Source organism: Peromyscus californicus, unplaced genomic scaffold (genome assembly GCF_007827085.1).
Source record: "Peromyscus californicus insignis strain IS unplaced genomic scaffold, ASM782708v3 Scaffold_2__1_contigs__length_46816999, whole genome shotgun sequence".
NCBI lineage: Eukaryota > Metazoa > Chordata > Mammalia > Rodentia > Cricetidae > Peromyscus > Peromyscus californicus.
In genome coordinates this window covers 21,563,772-21,582,950 of record NW_026294540.1, presented here as the reverse complement: position 1 = coordinate 21,582,950, position 19,179 = coordinate 21,563,772, and the positions used below count along the sequence as shown (strand labels likewise).

Below are 19,179 nucleotides of genomic sequence, written 5' to 3'. Positions count from 1 at the left end.
GGTTGTGGAGACCCCGAAGGGTCATAAATCCGTATGTTACTACTAAGATGTTTATGGAAGTGTGGGTGAGCACAGAAACAGCAACTCAGAGGGTCAGAAGTCTCCCAGGGCCCTGGCAAGAAGGACACAAGGCCTGGCTCCGAAAGTAGCGGAATCCGAGTCTCCAGGCCAGATTTTCCCTCTAGCCATTCCGGGCCAAGCTAAGCACAGCGGCTTAGCCAAGAGAAAGGGACGTCTCCTTCGTCTGCCGGGATGGAACAAACCCGCTCGCTTAGAGAGCGCTGAGAACCCCAAGGGTCCCTCGCAGCCTTTAGCAGCCAACATGACTTGACTGCTCCCGGGTCCCGCGCGCTCCCCACTCTCTCCAGACGCCCCCACCCATTCCGGGTGCGCGCGCAAGAGCGGGCCAGCTTCCCCTAGCGGTGCGCTCCGCAGCCTGCGGGTGGCAGCGGCGGTGGCGACTGTCTCTCGGGGAAGAGGGTGGCCAAGGGACCGCGGAGGAGGAGTCGGCGCCGCAGCCGCTCCCCTTGGGACCGCGCCCCGCCTTCCGTCGCCACCTGAGCATCCCCTCCTGTTTCCCTAGCTGCTCCGGTCTACCCTACCGTCCCCCAGGGGACCGTGTGTACTCTCAGTGTCGCAGCTGCGGTGTCATTGCGCCCGGTGATCGGGACACTCGGATCTCGGTTCCCCTGGGGGCTTGGGATGAGCTGCACGGGCCGTGGTGACAGGCGGCGGAGGCACCCGCGCGCATCCCTCCCCCGCGACGTTTAGAGAAGCGTGTAGAAAACTGGTGTGACTTTGGAGGTCCGACTCCTCCTTCCGGCCAGCCTCGCGACACGCCACCTCCTGAGACAGGCCAGTGTGTCCGGCAGGCCTGGAGGCTCCTGTAGGGACTTGGAACGTGTCCGGGAACCCGTGGCGCTGTGCGCACTGGTGAGTTTTGCGGGCGGGGTGGGGGCGGAGAGGACGTAGCTCTGGATCCCTGCTCCCGCCCCTTTCCTGCTGTCCCCCCCACTTTGAGAGAGTCATTGAGATTTGAGCGTGACTGCGGAGCCTGGAGGATGCGGGCACCGGGAGCGGGCTTTTCCTCCTCCCGGAGTGATGGAGAGGGCCGGTGAGCTGAACAAAGACACCCGCCCGGAGGAGCCGGTTCTCTGCTGAAGAACGCTGTCCTCGCCCCGAGACGGCCGCCTGCGGGCGAGAGACTGTTGGCGGTGCAACTCCAGGAGTGGCGCGCTCTTCCGCCGGCGGGCGCAGAGCAGGAGCCGGGCACCTGCGCGCCACTCCCGCCACATCTCCGGAGCATCCAGACTACCACCGGGTTGTCCCTGAAGGTCCACGTCTCCAGAGGTCCAAAGTCCAAAGGCAACCTGTTCTGGGTGCAGCGAGGAGAGACCCTGGGACCTTTATCTTTTGCTGCCTGTTAGAAGGGACTGCGTGCTGGGGACGGAGCAGGCATTTCAGGGACACTTTTGCAAGCGAGGGGCTTTCCATGTGAGTGATCACGCTTGGTCCCCAATAGCCTTGTCTCTGTCGCTTGAGCATCGGCGTCCTGTGGCCAGCAGCAGCTGGGATTCCTCCCCACCCCCTGGCCATTGTCCGGTGTGAGGGGTCTGCACGGTCTCTGGCTGCCCTGCGCCTCACAGGTGAGGCTGGTGGAGGCGTGGGTCCAGGGAAAGGACCGGCCGTGTTGTTTGATGGCTTCACTGAGGAGAGTCAAAGTGTTGTTGGTGTTGAACTTGATCGCGGTGGCCGGCTTCGTGATATTTTTGGCTAAGTGCCGGCCTATCGCGGTGCGCAGCGGAGACGCCTTCCACGAGATCCGGCCTCGCGCAGAGGTGGCTAACCTCAGCGCGCACAGCGCCAGCCCCATCCAGGATGCGGTCCTGAAGCGCCTGTCGCTGCTGGAGGACATCGTCTACCGGCAGCTTAATGGTAAGGACGTGCCCTGACGCCCGTGGGTCGTGGTGCGTGCGGGGGCACAGGGTGATCTCCCTGGCTCTCTGTGTTGTGTACTCTAAGCTGACATCTGAACGCGTCTGATTTCTGGCTTTCGTTCTGGCTCCGTGTCTGGTACGATTGTAGAAACCACTACCTGCTTCTTTCCCATGCTGTGCTCAAGCTGGAAGTTTGGTCTCTGCTTGTGACTCCAGCTTAGGCAGGACAGACTGCGGGCTGGGGACGTCTAGAAAGAAATAGCCGTCAGTGCATGGTGTTTGATGGGGGAGCTGGTGCCATGGCTTGCAAAGTGAAGGCTTGAATGAATACATGATTCCTTTAGGTTGAATGAATCACTAAGAATGCAGACTCTTCCCTGCCCTCTGCCTGGGAGCGGGGTGATACTCTGAACCAAGCAGCAACTGAGGTTCAAGTCCTCAGCGAGTCTGGGAAGCAGGCGTTCATTCACAAAGTTCAGCCAAACAAGGAGGCATCTTGGTTTGTAGCATTTTTCAGAACCTGTCCCATCTACAACATTCTAAATGAGTTACCATCAAAGAGCAGGGTCGGGGGAGCTAATTTACTGTTTCCACGTGGCCCAAGGGACTGATGGTCCCTGGACACTTGCTGTCTTCACAGTGTCCCGTAGTCTATCTAGTATAAAGAAGACATTGCTAGTACACAAGTCCGACTCTCTCTTCCCTTCCCAACCTTTTGCGTGTTCCCATGGCCCGGAACTGTCAGCTGTTGTAATGACTGGCAATAAGTCTTGGCTGTGTCCTAGAGAGACATTACAAATCCGCACGTGTAATAGGAGGACATTACCATTAGTCCGAGGAGGTTCCGGCCCCTCCCCCACACAAGAACCCAGCCAACCAGACTGGGGGAGGTTAACCAAGCTGCCTGTGTACTGATGTTAGTAAGTAGTACTTTAGAGGTTGGTTGACCACAGAACCCATGTTTTTGGCTACAAGGCACAGATTTCTTTTCATGTGTCTGTGTGCAGGTGTGTGTGTGTGTGTGTGTGTGTGTGTGTGTGTGTGTGTGTGTGTGTGTGTACGCACGTAGAGGGCAGGGGTCAACCTTGAATGTCTTTCTTCAGGTTCATTTACCTTGGATATTTTGAGACAGGGTCTCTCACTGACCTGGTGCTAACAGAGTGAGGCTGGCTGACCAGCATGCCCAGGGATCCAGCTGGTTCTATTCTCTAGCTCTGGGATTACAAGTACATGCTACCATACCCAGCTTTTTAAAAATTGTGTGCGTGTGCGTGTGTGTGTGTGTAGTGTGTTGTGTGTTGTGTATTTGGGAAGGGTACACACATACCACAGACCACATAGAGAGGTTAGAGAACTCTCACTGGAGAGAGCTGTCTCTTCTTCTACCATGGGGTCCTGGATGCTCCTAGGTCCTCAGGCTTGATTGCCTTTACCCACTAAGCCATCTCCCTGGCCCCAGACTCTGACTTTTAAAGTATAGAAGGTTTTTTGATAAATGGACTACATAGATGGATCCATGTAAATGTGGGTTGGGGACCAAACTTAACCTGACTTCACTGGTGAGAGTCACAGGCCAGCATGAGGCTGGTGGCAGAGGCCTGGGGAAGACAGCTTTCTTCTATCCCTTTGATGATCCCTTCTGGATAATCCCAGGTGAGGGATGTGGGCAGCCTCCTACACTCCTGAAAAGATGTCATAGTCTTCTTAGTGTCACACTATAAGTAGCCAGGGGGCTTTGAACTTGCACCTTTGGTATGAAGCTGTGGCCCTAATTGTACCTTTTGCAGGTAATGAGACCAGACCATCAGGGCAGCCCACCCAGGCCGTGTGGAAGCTCTTCTCCCAAAGACCTCAAGATGAAATGAATAGAACAAGATTAAATCCCTCAGTTCATTTCTAGCACAATTAGAAGAGTGTGGGCTCAGTACTCTGGAGGTGAGGCAGGAGGATCAGAAGCATTGGGCCAGCATGGCTAAAGAAGAAGAGTAGGGACGTTGGAATTATTTTTCTGCATAGACACCTACAGAAACACATTCATGCCGGGCGGTGGTGGCGCACGCCTTTAATCCCAGCACTCGGGAGGCAGAGGCAGGCAGATCTTTGTGAGTTCGAGGTCAGCCTGGGCTACAGAGCGAGATCCAGGAAAGTCGCAAAGCTACACAGAGAAACCCTGTTTCGAAAAACCAAAAAAAAGAAAGAAAGAAACACATTCATAAGACACCCCCAAAATAGCCAGAGCATGCCCACTCTCTAACTACATGCAGGGATATAGGTCATTTTAGTAACAGTTTCCATTAGGGACATGATATATGTTATGGTCACACCTCTTCATGGCAATTATAAAAATTCTATGTGGTACTATTTATTTGTTTCTTAATTATTTGTTTACTTATTTATTGTGGTGTGAATGCATATGTGTGGAACATACACGTGGAAGCTGGGGACCAATGTCTGGTATCTTCCTCAGTTACTTCTCTGCCTCGTTTTTTGAGACACAGTCTCTCACTGAACCTGGAGCCTGCCATTTTGGCTACACGGGCTGACCAGCAAGCCCCAGTGACCATCTTTTCTCAGCCTCTCCAGCACCAGGATTATAGGCAAATGCTAGCAAGTCCTGTGCAGCAAGCACACTTTAGCCAAGGAACCATTTTCTTGGGTCCCTATGTGATGTGTTTTAAGGGTAGCAGATGTTCATGACCCTCTTAGTATTTGCAATAACCCTGTGAGGCACCTGCCCTTCTTTGTCCCTTTGAGACTTGCTGGCAGTCACCCAGTGACCATCAGGGCTTTAAAATGACTCTGGAACTTGTTACCTTAGGGCGGGGGCTCTTAGCGCTGTTCCCACTCACCTCCTCAGACCTTACTATCAAAATCCCTTGCAGGGTCTATGTGGATGCAGAATTCAGGGCTCCATGTCTTAGGGGCTTCTTTTCAATAGGCAGAGAGTAGGGTCTGAGACTTTGCTGTTAGTGAACTTCTTACTCTCCATCAGACACTCCTCTGCCTATACCAAACCTAGCAAGGGCGGAAGATAGACTCAAATTACACAGCCAACAAGCAGGCTGGGTACAACTTGTGAAAAGCCACAGTTTGCTTCCGAGGGGCTCTGGGTCTGGCTTCTTTCTCTGAGCCCTTTGCTTTGCAGAGAATGCCCATGCTGGGGAGATGCAGATGCAGCTCAGTTGGTAGAGCCCTTGCCTAGCTTGTGTGAGGCCCCGAGTTCCATCCCTAGTGCCGCATAAACCCGGAGTGGTGGCACAAACTTCTAACCTGGGCTCTAGGGAGGAGAAAGGATGATTAAGACTCCATCATTGGCTTCCTAGGGAGCTCAAGGCTAGTTTGGGCTACATGAGACTTTGTCTCAACATGAAAGAAGGATGGAATGGGGGGTGGGAAGGAAGGTAGAAGAAAATTGACTGGTTGAGTAGGGAGCTAGAAGAGGAAGGCTGGAAGCTGGTTTAGTGACGTCCAGTTGAGAGCTTTTCCTTAGGCGAGCTATGACTTCAAACCGGGACTTGGTAGAATCTGTCTTCCCGGACACTGGGTGATTTGTATGGACACGAAACCTGGAGGGTAAGAGCAAGGAGAAGTTGTGTTGTGGAGGAGACCCTCTCCATCCCCACCCTGCCCTCAGGGGTGCCAGTCTTTGTTCTTGTTTTGAGGACTGCTTATTTCGTCTGTTATACCAGGCTGGCTGCTGTAGGGGGGCGGGGGGGCTCTTCCTGGTGTTCAGGAGAGATGGGACCAGGGCTTTGTCAGGATTCCTGCTGAGTACCTGTCTCCACTCATTGCCACTGACAACAAAGAAGGAGACCAGGAGCTCTGGGTTCCTTATTCCTTAGCTGGAACTAGGCACTAGGCGCATAGCAGGAGCTCAGCGCCATATGAAGCTGGCGTTTTTAAAGTTGCACAGAGCTGGTCTAGGGATATAGTTCCATGGTAGAATGCTTGCCTAGTATGTGCAAGGTCCCAAGTTTGATCTCCAGAGCAACAAAAGACATACAAAAATAAAATAAAAATAAAAATAAAAAGCCACTCTGGTTATCTGAAGCTCTCCTGTGGTCCCTTGGGTCTAGCAGAAGTTCATGGAGATTCTACCGTCCTCTGGAGAGGTTTTGGTTTGCTTGATTGTTTTTGCTTGTTTTGAGGCTGGGTCTCATGTGGCCCAGGCTAGCCTGAAAGTCCCTAAGTAGCCAAGGATGACCTTGAACCCCGTAATCCTCCTGCCTCCACCTCCTTAGTGCTGGGATCACAGGTCTGCACAGGCTGTTCTCTGAGGATCTCCATCTTGGTTCTCATGATTGGCTTCCCCTCTGCCGATTTGCTGAGATGCACACCCCTTATTGACCTTAGGCTCCGTAGCCTACACATTGAAACTCAGTCTCTGAGAGGAGTTGGTTATGCCGATTTCTCTGCACAGTCCTCAACTCTGTCCACCCTTCCAGGCTCGGCACTTGTGGTTGAGGGTTGCCTAATGTTATGTGGGCAGCAGTCCTGTTACTTTGAGCTGTTCAAGGCTTTAGTGACCATCCCTTTGCAGTCTTATCCCGAACTCTTATGCCTCAGTGAGTTTAACTTTGGAGTCCAGAAATGACTCGAGGTTTTTTGTTTTTTTTTAAAGGGCTGGAGCCCTATTTTAGACTTTTACATCCTACCCCGTCTCTTACCATCTGTGCCTCACATATATGGTGGGCAGCTGAGGTTTATTGATAGTTGGATGGGAACTAGGTTTTAGGAAGGAGATGATAACCACAGGGAAAAAAAATAAAACCCCAAGATTGCAAAGGCTGGGATGGGTAGTGTGGTGAAGGGTGAGGGTGGGGAAGGACTTAGCTGGGAAGACTGAGTGTAAGAAAGCCGCCTTGTCTTCATCATATTGCCTCCATTATCTTTCCTATTATCATCTCAATTCCGCCATCTTGGCTCTGCCGTCTGGCCAATGTTTTCTTGCGTCTGACACATTGCCTCTGCCATGCTGTTCCCATCGTCTTGTCCACACCATCTTCCTCTCTGTCTTCTCTCCCCATCTTGCCCTTACTATCTGCACCCCCCCCCTCTAGCCCTCACATTTTGCCTCCCCCACCTTGGTATAGACAGAAGGTTTTCTGTGTCCCGTTTTGCCTGCGATCGGGACTCTCCCGCTGGCATCCCCCAGCCGCTGGGCCCCAAGTAAACACACAGAGTCTTGTATTATTTACAAACTCATGGCCATGTCCTATGGCTCAAGCTTCTTGCTAGCTAGCTCTTATAACTAAACTCAGCCCATTTCTATTAATCTATATGTCGCCACGTGTTCTGTGGCTTTACCTGTGTGCCATTACACGATGTTCCCTGGACGGCAGGATGGCGTCTCCCCTCTCTGCCTTTCTTCTTCCTGTCTCTCTCTTGGATTTCCCACGTGCCTATAAGCTGCCTTGCCATAGGCCAAAGCAGTCCATTTGTTAACCAATGGCAACAACACATATTCACAGCACACAGAAAGACATCCCCCGGCAATTTGATCTAGCCTTTTCCTGCCTGAATGAAATAAATGAACCAGCTCCTTCAAGGCGCTTGGAAGTAAGGTGGTATACCAGGTTAGACACTATACCAGGTTAGACACTATCCAGCATCGGTATGTTTGGGTGTATGACTTTATATTATGAGTATAGTTTAATATTCTTTTCTGCAGCATGGAATCAGCTCATAGAACATCTGGAAAAACCTTTTAAGAATCACACGGAAGAAAGCCAAACTCTTTTTAAAATCTGTTAAAGCAGTTGCCCGACGGTTCTTATAGACCCAGACACTGATTTCCTTGTTGTTGGAATTCCCCCAGTCATGAGGTATGTGATTTTTGGTTCCCTGTCACCTTTTCCGTCACCTTCTAAGGAAGTTATTTATTTCTCTCATTTTAGGGATGGGCAAGGTGAGAAAAAGAGATATTGTTAGATTTAGCTGGTGTGATACAGCAAGAGAAGGGCAGAGTGGAGGATTAGGAACATGCCTTTACCCCTTTCTTTCAGGACCCTTGCAAGGAGCGGTGGGGAGAGGAAGGGGGGCCCATGCAAGTCTTGCTCCTGCCTCCCAGTCCCCCAGCACAGTGAATTGGAAGTGGGAACCCCCGAGCTTCGGCCCTCTTCTCTGTCAGCCCTGGGCAGCTGTGTCGTAAGAGGAAATGCAATTGATTTCGAGTTAGTTTCCAAATTTAGATTTCAGAGGGATATTGAATAGAAGCTGGGTTGCTTGGAGAAATTGAAACATCTTTGCGGAAATAGAAGTCAAAATTACCTACCCTGCTCCTGCCTCTAAGCCACATGAGTGGACGGAGCTGAAAAACTAAAACTGCAAAAAAGAAGAAGAGGGAAAAAAAAGGACAAAAACTAAAACATTCCCAGATAACCCAAGGGCTGTGCGCCAAAATTCTCCAGGCAAGGGAGAGTGAGTTGGTATAGTGGGCACAGGGGGAAATCTGCTCTCTCTTGACTGCAGGTTAGAGCCAGAAAAAAACAGGATTATGGGCAGCCCATGCTGGCCTCAAACTCCCTATATAGCCGAGGGTGACCGACAACTTATGATCCTCCTGCCTTGGCTTCTGTGGTGCTGGGGGACGGGTGTGTATCACGATGACCAGTTTGTTTGTTTGTTTCCAATGCTGGGATAGAATCTAAGGTTTTGAGAATGCTATGAAAGCACTCTGCTAGCAGAGACAGTCCCAGGCCAAGACTGTCTTGGTGGCACATGCCTTTAATCCCAGCACTCGGGAGGCAGAGGCAGGCGGATCTCTGTGAGTTCGAGGCCAGCCTGGTCTACAAAGAGAGTTCCAGGAAAGGAAAAAGACTGTCTTTGGTGACTGACAGAGCCAAACCCAGCATTGTTTCCCTTTTCCTACCTAGATAACGGTCAACTTTTACGTTGACTGTGGATGCTGAGTGGTAGCTGCATTTCCTTGGGGAGGGGGCAGGAGAAGACAGTGAATGTTCGTATTAAAACCAACCACTGCATGGTCAGGCAGAGAGATCAGTGAGAAGAGCACTTGCTGGTCTTATAAAGGACTGGGGTTTGGTTCCCAGTGTCCCTTAACTCTGGTACCAGGGGGTCCTGCACCGTCTTCTGGCCTCTACAGGTACCAGGCCTGAACATACCTCCATGCAGCCAGAGTCAAACAGACAAAATAAGAATAGTAAATACATCTTTAAAAACCTCAACCACTGGGTTGGGGAGATGGTTCAGTAGTTAAGAGCACTGGCTGCTTTTGCAGAAGACTGGAGTTCCGTTTCCACCATGCCAGGTGACTCACAACCGTCTGTAACTCCAGCTCTAGGGCTGTGCTCCTTAATCTTCCTAATACTGTGTGCGACCCTTTCATACAGACCCTCGTGTTGTGGTGACCCCCCAGCCATCAAATTATTTTTGTTGCTACTTCATAGTTGTAGTTTTTCTACTGTCATGTAAATATCTGATCTGCAGGATATCTGATATGCGACTCCTATGCAAGGGTCATTTGATCCTCACAAAGGCTTGGGGACCGACAGGTCGAGAACCGCTGCTCCAGGGGATCTAACAACCTCTTCTGGCCTCTGAGGGTACCTGCACACATAGAAACATACACATATATAAAAGTAAAAATTAACCAAAAAAAAAAAAACTGGATCGCTGTAGAGGAGACTAGAAGGAAACCCAGCTTTTGCGACTTCTCTATGCTCAGTCTAGGCATTCAGCAGGGCCTGGAAACAAGGCTGGCCAGTGTTTTAGAAGGCTTGGTCCATGGATGGAGTCTGGGTACTGGAGCCAGGTGCTTTTCCTTAAGCCCTGGCATCTGGTTGAGGCTGGTTCCTCCTGGAGAAATGGGGAGCTCTATTCTTGGACAGCATGGACATGCAGACAGGTCTGAACCGTGTGGGTGTCAGACATCCTGTCAGTGGGGAGCAGTTGCCTCCTGCCCAGCCCAGGGGTAGCAGGGGAAGCAGCCGGCATCATGATCCTTATTGTGTCATTATCGCCATCATCATCATCATCATCATCATCATCATCATCATCGTCACCATTATCACCATCATCAATCATCATTACCATCACCATCATCATCATCATCACCATCATCATCATCATCGTCACCATTATCACCATCATCAATCATCTTTACCACCACCATCATCACCACCACCATCATCATCATCACCATTATCATCATCACCATTATCACCATCATCATCACCATCATCACCACCATCCATCATCACCGTTATCATCATCACCACCATCCATCATCATCACCATCACCACTATCATCACCATCATCATCACCACCATCATCATCATTATAACCACCATCATCATCATCATCGAAGAGATCCAACCGCCCCAGACCTTTGCTTGCTGCCAAATCGGGAGACTCCTTATTGGAAAGGGAGAAGGCTTAGCCGTGTGAGAGTGAAGGATGACAAGGAGAAAAAAGGAGTACGGGCGAGGCAGGCCTGCGGCCCCGAGACAGCTGAGACGAGACAACCCGAGAGTCTTCGCGACGCCTGCAGAAGCAGGGTTGTGGAGGAGTGTCAGACAGGGCCAGTTTCATTTCCAGATCTGTCAAGTTATGAATGCTGCGATTTCAGGTCAGTGGCTTCACTTTTTAGTTCTAAAGTGGGGTCATGCTATGTCAGGATGAATGGAGAATAAAAACATAGGGTGTAGGGTGGGGTAGGGTGGCACTTCTTTCTGTTGGCACCCTGCTTGATTGTTCCAGCGTGAGGACCTGAATTCAAATCCTCAGACGCCACTTTAAAAAAAAAAAACAAATATATCTGGGTGTGGTGGCATGCGCTTATGATCCCAGTGCTGGGGAGATGGAGATGGGAAGACCCAGGGAGATGGAGATGGGAATACCCACATATCTGTGCACACTGCTCACACATGATCCCATGTGTGCACATGCACACACACACACACACACACACACACACACACACACACACACACACACGAATGCCCGTGCCAGTGGCAGCTGTGGCAATGTCAACTGGCTAAAAGGCACCTGTGTGCTGACTCCCCATCGTATTCCTGATTTCCATAGGCGTCTTGGGCCACAGTGCTTGCCCAATAAATACTTCCCAAGCAAGCCAATGGACAGCGGGACTGTTTGACAGCAGAGCGTGACCCTGGTTATATGACCCCAGAGGAATGAGAAGGGATTCTTCTTGTTTAATTCTCGTACTCCATAGACTGATATCCTTGCTGTTGTCTTTTGAGACTGGGTCTTACGTAGTCGAGGCCGCCGCCCCGCCCCGCCCCTTGGGTTACAGCCGGGGATCGTCTAGACTGGCTGTGCCGTGTCCTGTTTTTTGACATGGTGACGTGGCAGCATCCGTAAAATTCACAGATGACGATTGGGTGTCACAAAAATGTATTGCAAGCCGGGCGGTGGTGGCGCACGCCTTTAATCCCAGCACTCGGGAGGCAGAGCCAGGCGGATCTCTGTGAGTTCGAGGCCAGCCTGGGCTACCAAGTGAGTCCCAGGAAAGGCGCAAAGCTACACAGAGAAACCCTGTCTCGAAAAACCAAAAAAAAAAAAAAAAAAAAATGTATTGCAAAATAAACCTCATTGCGTTTTAAGGAGGGTCCTGCTGGACTGTGGGTTGCACGAACCCTGCTGGACTAATGTGTGGCCCCTCTCCCTTTCATGCGCTTGCCTGAGGTTGTTTCTGCTTCATTTTTCTTTCCCTCCTGATAACCCCACCCCTCCCCTTACTTCCAACGGCAGCCTCTTCCAGCAGCCTGCCCCCTCGGCCACGGTTTCCTTTTCTGTAGTTTTAATTATTAGAGGCCATTGACAATCAGCAGTACAATAAGATTTTTGAGAGAGGAGAGAGAGAGAGGGAGGTTTCGAGCTGCTCACATAACTTTTATTATAGTGTATTGTTGTAATTGACTCTTTCATTAGTAGTTATCATTGTTAAACTGTTGCTGGGCTTCACTTATTAGTTAAATTTAATTATAGGTACATTGTGTGGTGTGTGTGTCTGTGTGTGTGTGGTGTGTGTGTGTGTGTGTGTGTGTGTGTGTGTGGTGTGTCTGTGTGTGTGTATGTGTGTATGATGTGTGTGTGTCTGTGTGTATGTGTGTGTGTGTGGTGTGTGTGTCCGTGTGTGTGGTGTGTGTGTGTGTGTGTGTGTGTGTGTGTCCGTGTGTATGGTGTGTATATATGTGTGTGTATGTGTGTGTGGTGTATGTGTATGTGTGGTGTGTGTGTATGTGTGTGTGGTGTATGTGTATGTGTGGTGTGTGTCTCTGTGTGTGGTGTGTGTATATGTGTGTGTGGTATGTGTGTTGTGTGCGTATGTGTGTTGTGGTGTATGTGTATGTGTGTGTGTGGTGTGTGTGTATGTGTGTGTGTGGTGTGTGTAGTGTGTATGTGTGTGTGGTGTGTATGTGTGTGTATGATGTGTGTGTGGTGTGTGTGTATGTGTGTATGATGTGTGTATGTGATTGCAGGTGTGCATGTGGAGGTCAGAGGACACCTCAGGTATCAGGTGTCACTTCCTACCCTGTTTGAGACAAGGTCTCTCTCTTTTTTTTTTTTTTTTTGGTTTTTTTGAGACAGGGTTTCTCTGTGTAGTTTTGCGCCTTTCCTGGAACTCACTCTGTAGCCCAGGCTGGCCTTGAACTCACAGAGATCCACCTGGCTCTGCCTCCCGAGTGCTGGGATTAAAGGCGTGCACCACCACCGCCCGGCGAGACAAGGTCTCTTGTTGCACAGGTCCGACTAGCTGACCTGAGAGCTCCCGGGAACTCTCCAGCCTCCACCTTCTCTTTTGACATATAAGCACTGGGATTACAGAGATATGCTACGGTGTCTGGCTTTGGGTGGGTTCTTGGGATATGAACTCAGGTCCTCACACTTCTGTGGAAAGTGCTTTACCCTCTCAGCCATCTGTCCAGCCCAGGGGTTTGTTTGTTTTGTAACAGAGTGTACAGGATGGAGTTATCAGCTTTATATTACTGTATTATATACTGGAGATAAATCAACACTTGGAGCGGAGATTCTCTTCTGGGCTGGTATGATCTGTAGTTTCAGTGACCGCTGGGAGATCTTGGTGCCCTGCAGTGTGTCAAGTCCCCTTATAAAGGATGTTGGCCACTCACATGGATGAGCTAGCATGTCCTTGTCACTCTGTGTGGACTACATGCCAGAAATAGAAGAGTAGACAACGATACCTAGACTTTGCATGACACTAAGAAACAATAGCGTGTGCATGTGAATGTATGTGCATATGCATGCTCATGTGTGTTCAACTGCACATGTGTACACAGGTGTGTATGCATGTGTGTGTGGGGGGGGATTGTGTAGGTGAAAGTCAACCTTTTGGCTGTCATTCCTCTGGCTTCTGTTCGCATTTATTTTTTTAGACAATGTCTATCACTTGTCTAGGGCTTGGCTGGCCAGTGACACCCTGGTGCTGGAATTCCATGTATATTTTTATGTTAGCTCTGGGCATAGAATCAGTTCCTCATGCTTGCAAGGCAAGCACTTGGCTATGGGCCAGTGTCGGTTTGTCTGTGATTTTAACCTAATGCTAGACCAAGAACGGACGAGAGGGGCTGAAGAGCTGGCTCAGCAATTAAGAGCACTTGCTGCTTAACCCTGAGGATAAGAATTCAGATCCCACCATCTCGTCGGATGGCTCATGAACGCCTGTAACTACAGCTCCACAGGATCACACGCCTTCTTCTGACCACCAGGAGTCTTCTCCACACACGTGCACATATGCTCCCACCCCACCTGCATGTGTACATGCGCTCAGGTACAGGGTCATATGCATGCATGGGTGTAGAGGTCAGAGGCTGACTTTGAATGTCTTCCTCAGTTGCTTTTTACCTTGAAAGATAAGGCGTGTTTGTATGTGAGTCCAGGCACGTGCATGCCACGGAGCCCATGCGCGGGTCAAAGGATGACTTTTGGGAGTGGGTTCTCATCTTGTACCTTGTTGATGTAGGGTCTCGCTTGGTATTTGCTAATTGGCCCTTGAGCTTCTGGACACCTGTGTTTCTGTCTCTCATCTTGCTGTGGACGGCACGTCCCTGGACTTGTATTTTAGTTTTTGTGACAGGGTCTCTTATGGAACCCGGGCTCACTGATACTGCTAGACTGGCTGGCCAGTGAGCCTCAGGGATCCCCTTGTCTCCATCTCCCTGGTTCTGGGATTAAGATGTGTACCACCACATCTGCCTTTTGACATGGGTTCTGCAGATCCATATCAGGTCCTCATGCTTGTTCAACAAACACTTTACTGACCAAGCTGCCCCCCCTCCACCTGGAGACTTGAATTCTTCAGTGGGAACCAGACTCGGGTCCTCTGCCAGAGCTGCAAATGCTCTTAACCACTGAGCCAGCTCTCCAGCCCCTTCTCTCAAATTTTAAAAGAAAGACCGAAAAGATAATTTGAACATCCATTACCTTTGCTAGCTCTTTTATTCCTTCTCTCCCCCTCCTCTTTCCTCCTTCAGGCTGTGCCCCAACACTCCCATAGCACTTAGAATAGATGCAAGATCCCCGAGGATAGACCTTCCTATCCCATGGCAAACCCTTCCGTCTATCTTTGGATTCTAATGACATGTGGATGACAATCATCTTCACCACGGATAGAGGTTTTCCTTTTTAATAACAACCTTCTTACCTGCGGAGCCCCAGCTTCGCCATGCATGAGTAACAGTGCTCTGTCACGGTGATGGGTGGCCACATCCTTAAGTCACTATGGAACATGCCAACAGTGTGCATGTACTGGGGTTCCAGATGAGCCTCCACCCTAGCCTCAAAGAGCAGGCCTAACGGTGTGATTAGCACTTACCGAAGGGTGTCCTGGGGCTGTCCAGGTACAGGGTGTGTGCTCAGGTGCCTCTCCTGGTGTCCCTCCCTGGTACAAGGATATGAAGGCAAATCAGGAGACTTGGGTTATATGTCTATTCTCTTTCTGTTTTACTCCCTGGTGGGTGGGGTGTGCATATATGTATGCAAGTACACATGTTTGCATTTGCCTGTGAAGGTCAGAGGTCTTCCTTGGCTGTGGGTCCCCAGGTGCTGGTCAGTGCCGAGTCTTCTAAGATAGGGACTCTTGCTGGCAGGGAATTTACCAACTAGGCTAGGCTGGCTGGCCAGTGAGCCCCGGGGATCTGCCTGTCTCTGTGGCTCCAGTGTCAGGTTCATAAATACAACACACACGCACGCACGCACGCACACACACACACACACACACGCACATAATTATTAATTCATCTGGATTCTCATGGTGTTTTGCAGGGTCAGCTTTTAGCCCTTGAATCGTAGTGAGTTATTGACATGGTCTGACTTAATAGTTTGTAAGAGAATAGATTTTGTTCATCTGCCTGTCATTGGGGAACTCATTTACGATCCTCCTGCATCAGCTCCTCAAGTGCTGGGACTACAGGTAGGCAAACACCATATCCAGCTCCACAACTTTTTACTGAGATCGGCTCTCCGCCCTGTCGCTGTGAGAAACACCTTGACGAAGACCGACTCAGGGATACAAGGGCTTGTTTTGGGCTCACAGAATCCAGAAGTATAGCATTCCCTCACGGTGGAAAATGCATGGCAGCAGGAGCCTGTCAGCACCATGGCAATCAGGATCCAGAGAGAACACATTGCATCCCTACACAGAAACGAGAGAGAGCCTGAGAGAGGGAAAGAAGTGAGGCCAGGCTGTAAAGCCTCAAAGCCCACCCCCAGTGACATACTTCCTCCAGCAAGACTCCACCCCCTAAGGGTTTCGTAACATCCCCCCCTCAAACAGCGCCACCTGCTGGAAGCCAAGTGTTCAAACACACGCACCGACCGACCGGGAACATTTCTTGTTCCAACCACAACATCTAAAGCATTTCCTCCACCAAACCTACTTATCTCATTATACCGGTTCATATGCAAGGAAGCTGGACTTCGGGAGATTTAAATAAGTTGTCTAGAGACACCCACCGGTAACTCCGTTCTGCACCACTCACCGCACAACTGGTACGTAGTGAGCCTGAGGTGTGAAAGAAGGATTTGTCAGGTGACAGCTGGTCCTGGGGCTGCAGAGGGGAAGTGGCCAGGAGCGAGGGAAGAATCAGAACCGCCAGCAACAGCCTATGGCAGGATGAAGCTAGAACGTCCTTCACTCAGGCTTAGCAGTCACCCATGTGTAAAGTTGTAAAGCTGTTAATTTTAGGGGGCTCTAAATTATGCTGTGTGAGCTTTAAATCCAGCCCATAATTAGAATAAAATGTGAGAAAAGTGAAATTGATATTAAGTTAATTAAAAGGCTTTGCTTATATTGCAAGGAAATTAGCACAACAGAGTGGGAATGCTGACATGTGCTCATTGTTAATTTCTTCTGTTTGGGCAAAGCTCAGCAGGCCTCAGGCAAGCCTTACTCTCTGGAGTCTGCCTTCTCCCCCCTTCTCTCTGCCCCCCTCCCCACCACTTAGCCATAGTACTTGGATAGCTGATTGCACATCCATGCTGTGGAACCATCACAGTCGATCATGTATCCATCCTGTTGGGATTGCCAGGCTCAATTCTGTGTTCGTATTACTGGGATCATTATGGTAGCTCACGGATCCACCTTATTGGGAGTAGTATGGTCAATCACATGTTTGTATTATTGGCATCACTGAAGTTTCCGCTGGGCAAAAGCCAGAGTGATCTTGCCATCGAGGGGCTCATGGAATAGTTGTCTATTAAGAAATAGGCTGTCTATCTGCACTTGGGATCTTGTCTTTTTTTTTTTTCTTCTTCTTCTTCAGGTTTTTGAGCCAGGGTTTTGCTCTGTGACCTAGGCTCTAACATCACATTCGTGATTCTCCTGCCTTAGCCTCTGGAATGCTGGAATTCCAAGTGTAAAGATGTATGCCACCATGCCCATCTGCGTCTGTTTATGGTTTTTGTTTTTTCATTTTTCCATTTATTTATTTTTATACGTATGTTTTTTTTTTAATTTTGTGTCTACTTTGTTTATTTGAGGCACGGTCTCTCACTGACCCGGGACTCATGATGTAGCCTAAGCTAGCTGGAGGGTGAGCCAGGGTTCTGACTATCTCTGCTTCAACATCCCTGAGAGTACAAGTGTATGCCACTGTATCAAGATTTATTTTATTTTATTTTATTTTAAATCTGGATTCTGAGGATTGAACTCAGGTCCTTATGTGCCAGGCGGGGGCTTGCTCATTCCACAACACGGCATAATGTGGAGGTCAGAGGACAACTTTCAGGGGGTCAGTCCTCTTCTTCCAACATGTGGACCTCAGGGGTTCAAACTCAGGTCATCAGGCTTAATAGCAAGTGCCTTTACCCCCTGAGCTCTCTTGCTGGCCCTGATTTTTTTAAATGTATATGTATCACTGGTTGTGTGTGTGTGTGGGGGGGGTGCACATGGACATGTATGTATATACACAGGAAGGCCAGAGGACAACCTTTAATATTATTCCTTGGATTACTTTATTTATTTGAGGCAGGGTCTCTCACTGACCTGTTGCTCATGAGGTAGACCAAACTAGCTGGATGGCGAGCCTCCGGGTTCTGATGATCCCTGCTTCCTCCTCACTGAGAGTACAAGTGTGTGCCACCTGTATCCAGACCTGGTTTTTAAAATCTAGATTCTGAGGATTGAACCCAGGTCCTTAAACTTGCAGGGCAAGCACTAATTTACTCTGTGAGCCTTCTCCCCAGGACTCAGTCTCTGTTTTCAGTATGATCAGCAAATATAAATTGAACTTAAATTATGAGTGGGGTGGTAGAAAATGGCTGGAAGGAAAGACACCTATTTCCCTTTTAATGTTTATTATTGTCGTTATTTTGAACTATGTATGTGTATCTGTGTGTGGGTGTGTGTATGTGAGTGTAGGGGTCTATGCAGGCCAAAAGAGAGCGTCAGAGCCCCTGAAGCCAGAATTACAGTGGGTTGTGAGCTGCCTGATGTGGGTACTGGGAACTGAACTCGGGTCCTTCGTAAGAGCAATAGTGCTTTTAACCCAAAAGGCGTCTCTCCAGCCCTGAAAGTCACCTATTTGGAAGCCAACATCTGTATTTAATCTGTTGTTGGCTTTAAGAAAACGGGTTTCTTCTCAGCGTTCCAGCATCCTGTTTACAGGATAATCACTCCTACTTATGTTCGTTGTGGAGCCGAGGCGATAAATACTGAAATACAGAGTGGCCGTTTGCAGTCATAACAACTAAATAATATAGGCATTGTCTGTATTATGGCTGATAGAAACTGGCATTTTCCAAGATGAAGCAAGGCGAAAAGGTTAGTTTAAGAATTAGCAATTAAAAAAAAACAAAAACAAAAAAACAAACAAACAAAAAAAACCCAAAAAATCCTGGCTTGTGCTGTCTCTGCATTCTAAATCATGCAGACATTTAAGTTTGTGCCAAAGTCACCCAATTGCCTTTCGAGCAATTACCGAAATGCATTCAGAGATAAAAATGACGTTCAGGGAAGAATATTTAAGAGCTCTTTAATGAGGTTAAAATCCTTACTAATTTGCCAAGTTTCTGTGAAATCCACTTTGTTTTTTTTTTTTTTCATGTTTTTTGTTGGTTGGTTTGTTTTTTTTTTTTCCTGTCTGCCCATCTTTCTGCAGTTGAACTGATTCCAGGAGTTTTCGAATAAAGGGGTGAAGAGGACTGTGAAAGTCTATAAACCTCAGGAATTATTTCTTTTCCTTTATTAGCTAAAGGTGAATATTCAGGGAGATGTAAAACCCCTTGGGCTTCGTTTTACTCTCTGTAAGCTATTCAAAAAGAGAACAAAGCTGAGCAGTGGTTATAATAGGTGGTTTGAATTAAACTCTTCCTTTTTTCTTTTTTAAGACACGATTCTATGCTTCCTGGCTAGCTTTAAATTCGCTCTGCAGCCTAGGCTGGCCTTGAACTTACTTTGCAGCACAGTATGATGGCTAGCTTTCAATGTCAATGTCTTAGGGTTTCTATTGCTGCAATAAAACACCATGACCAAAAGGAACTTGGGGAGGAAAGGATTTATTTCTTCTGTGGTTCCAGGTAAACAGTCCGTCAGGGAGGGAAGTCAGGGCGGGAACCTGGGAAAAGGAACCGAAGACAGGAACTGAAGTACTGGCTACGGAGAAAGATAGCTTATTAGCTTGTTCCATCTGCTCTTTTATATACCTGCCTGGGGTGGTAACACCCACAATGGTCTGGGCCTTCCCTTATCCACCACTAATTAAGAAAATGACCCACAGGTTTCCCCACAGGCTAATC

General features: G+C 49.0%; 1 protein-coding gene across 1 annotated transcript in view; it reads left to right on the top strand.

Annotated features, from left to right (window-relative positions):
- Positions 1-616: 616 nt before the first annotated feature.
- Positions 617-19,179, top strand: part of Galnt17 (polypeptide N-acetylgalactosaminyltransferase 17) — a 442,332-nt gene continuing 423,769 nt past the window's right edge. The window contains exon 1 of the mRNA XM_052755584.1: positions 617-1,935. Within this exon, the coding sequence (XP_052611544.1) occupies positions 1,698-1,935 (238 nt within the window). The 5' untranslated portion in view covers positions 617-1,697. The remainder of the gene's footprint in view (positions 1,936-19,179) is intronic.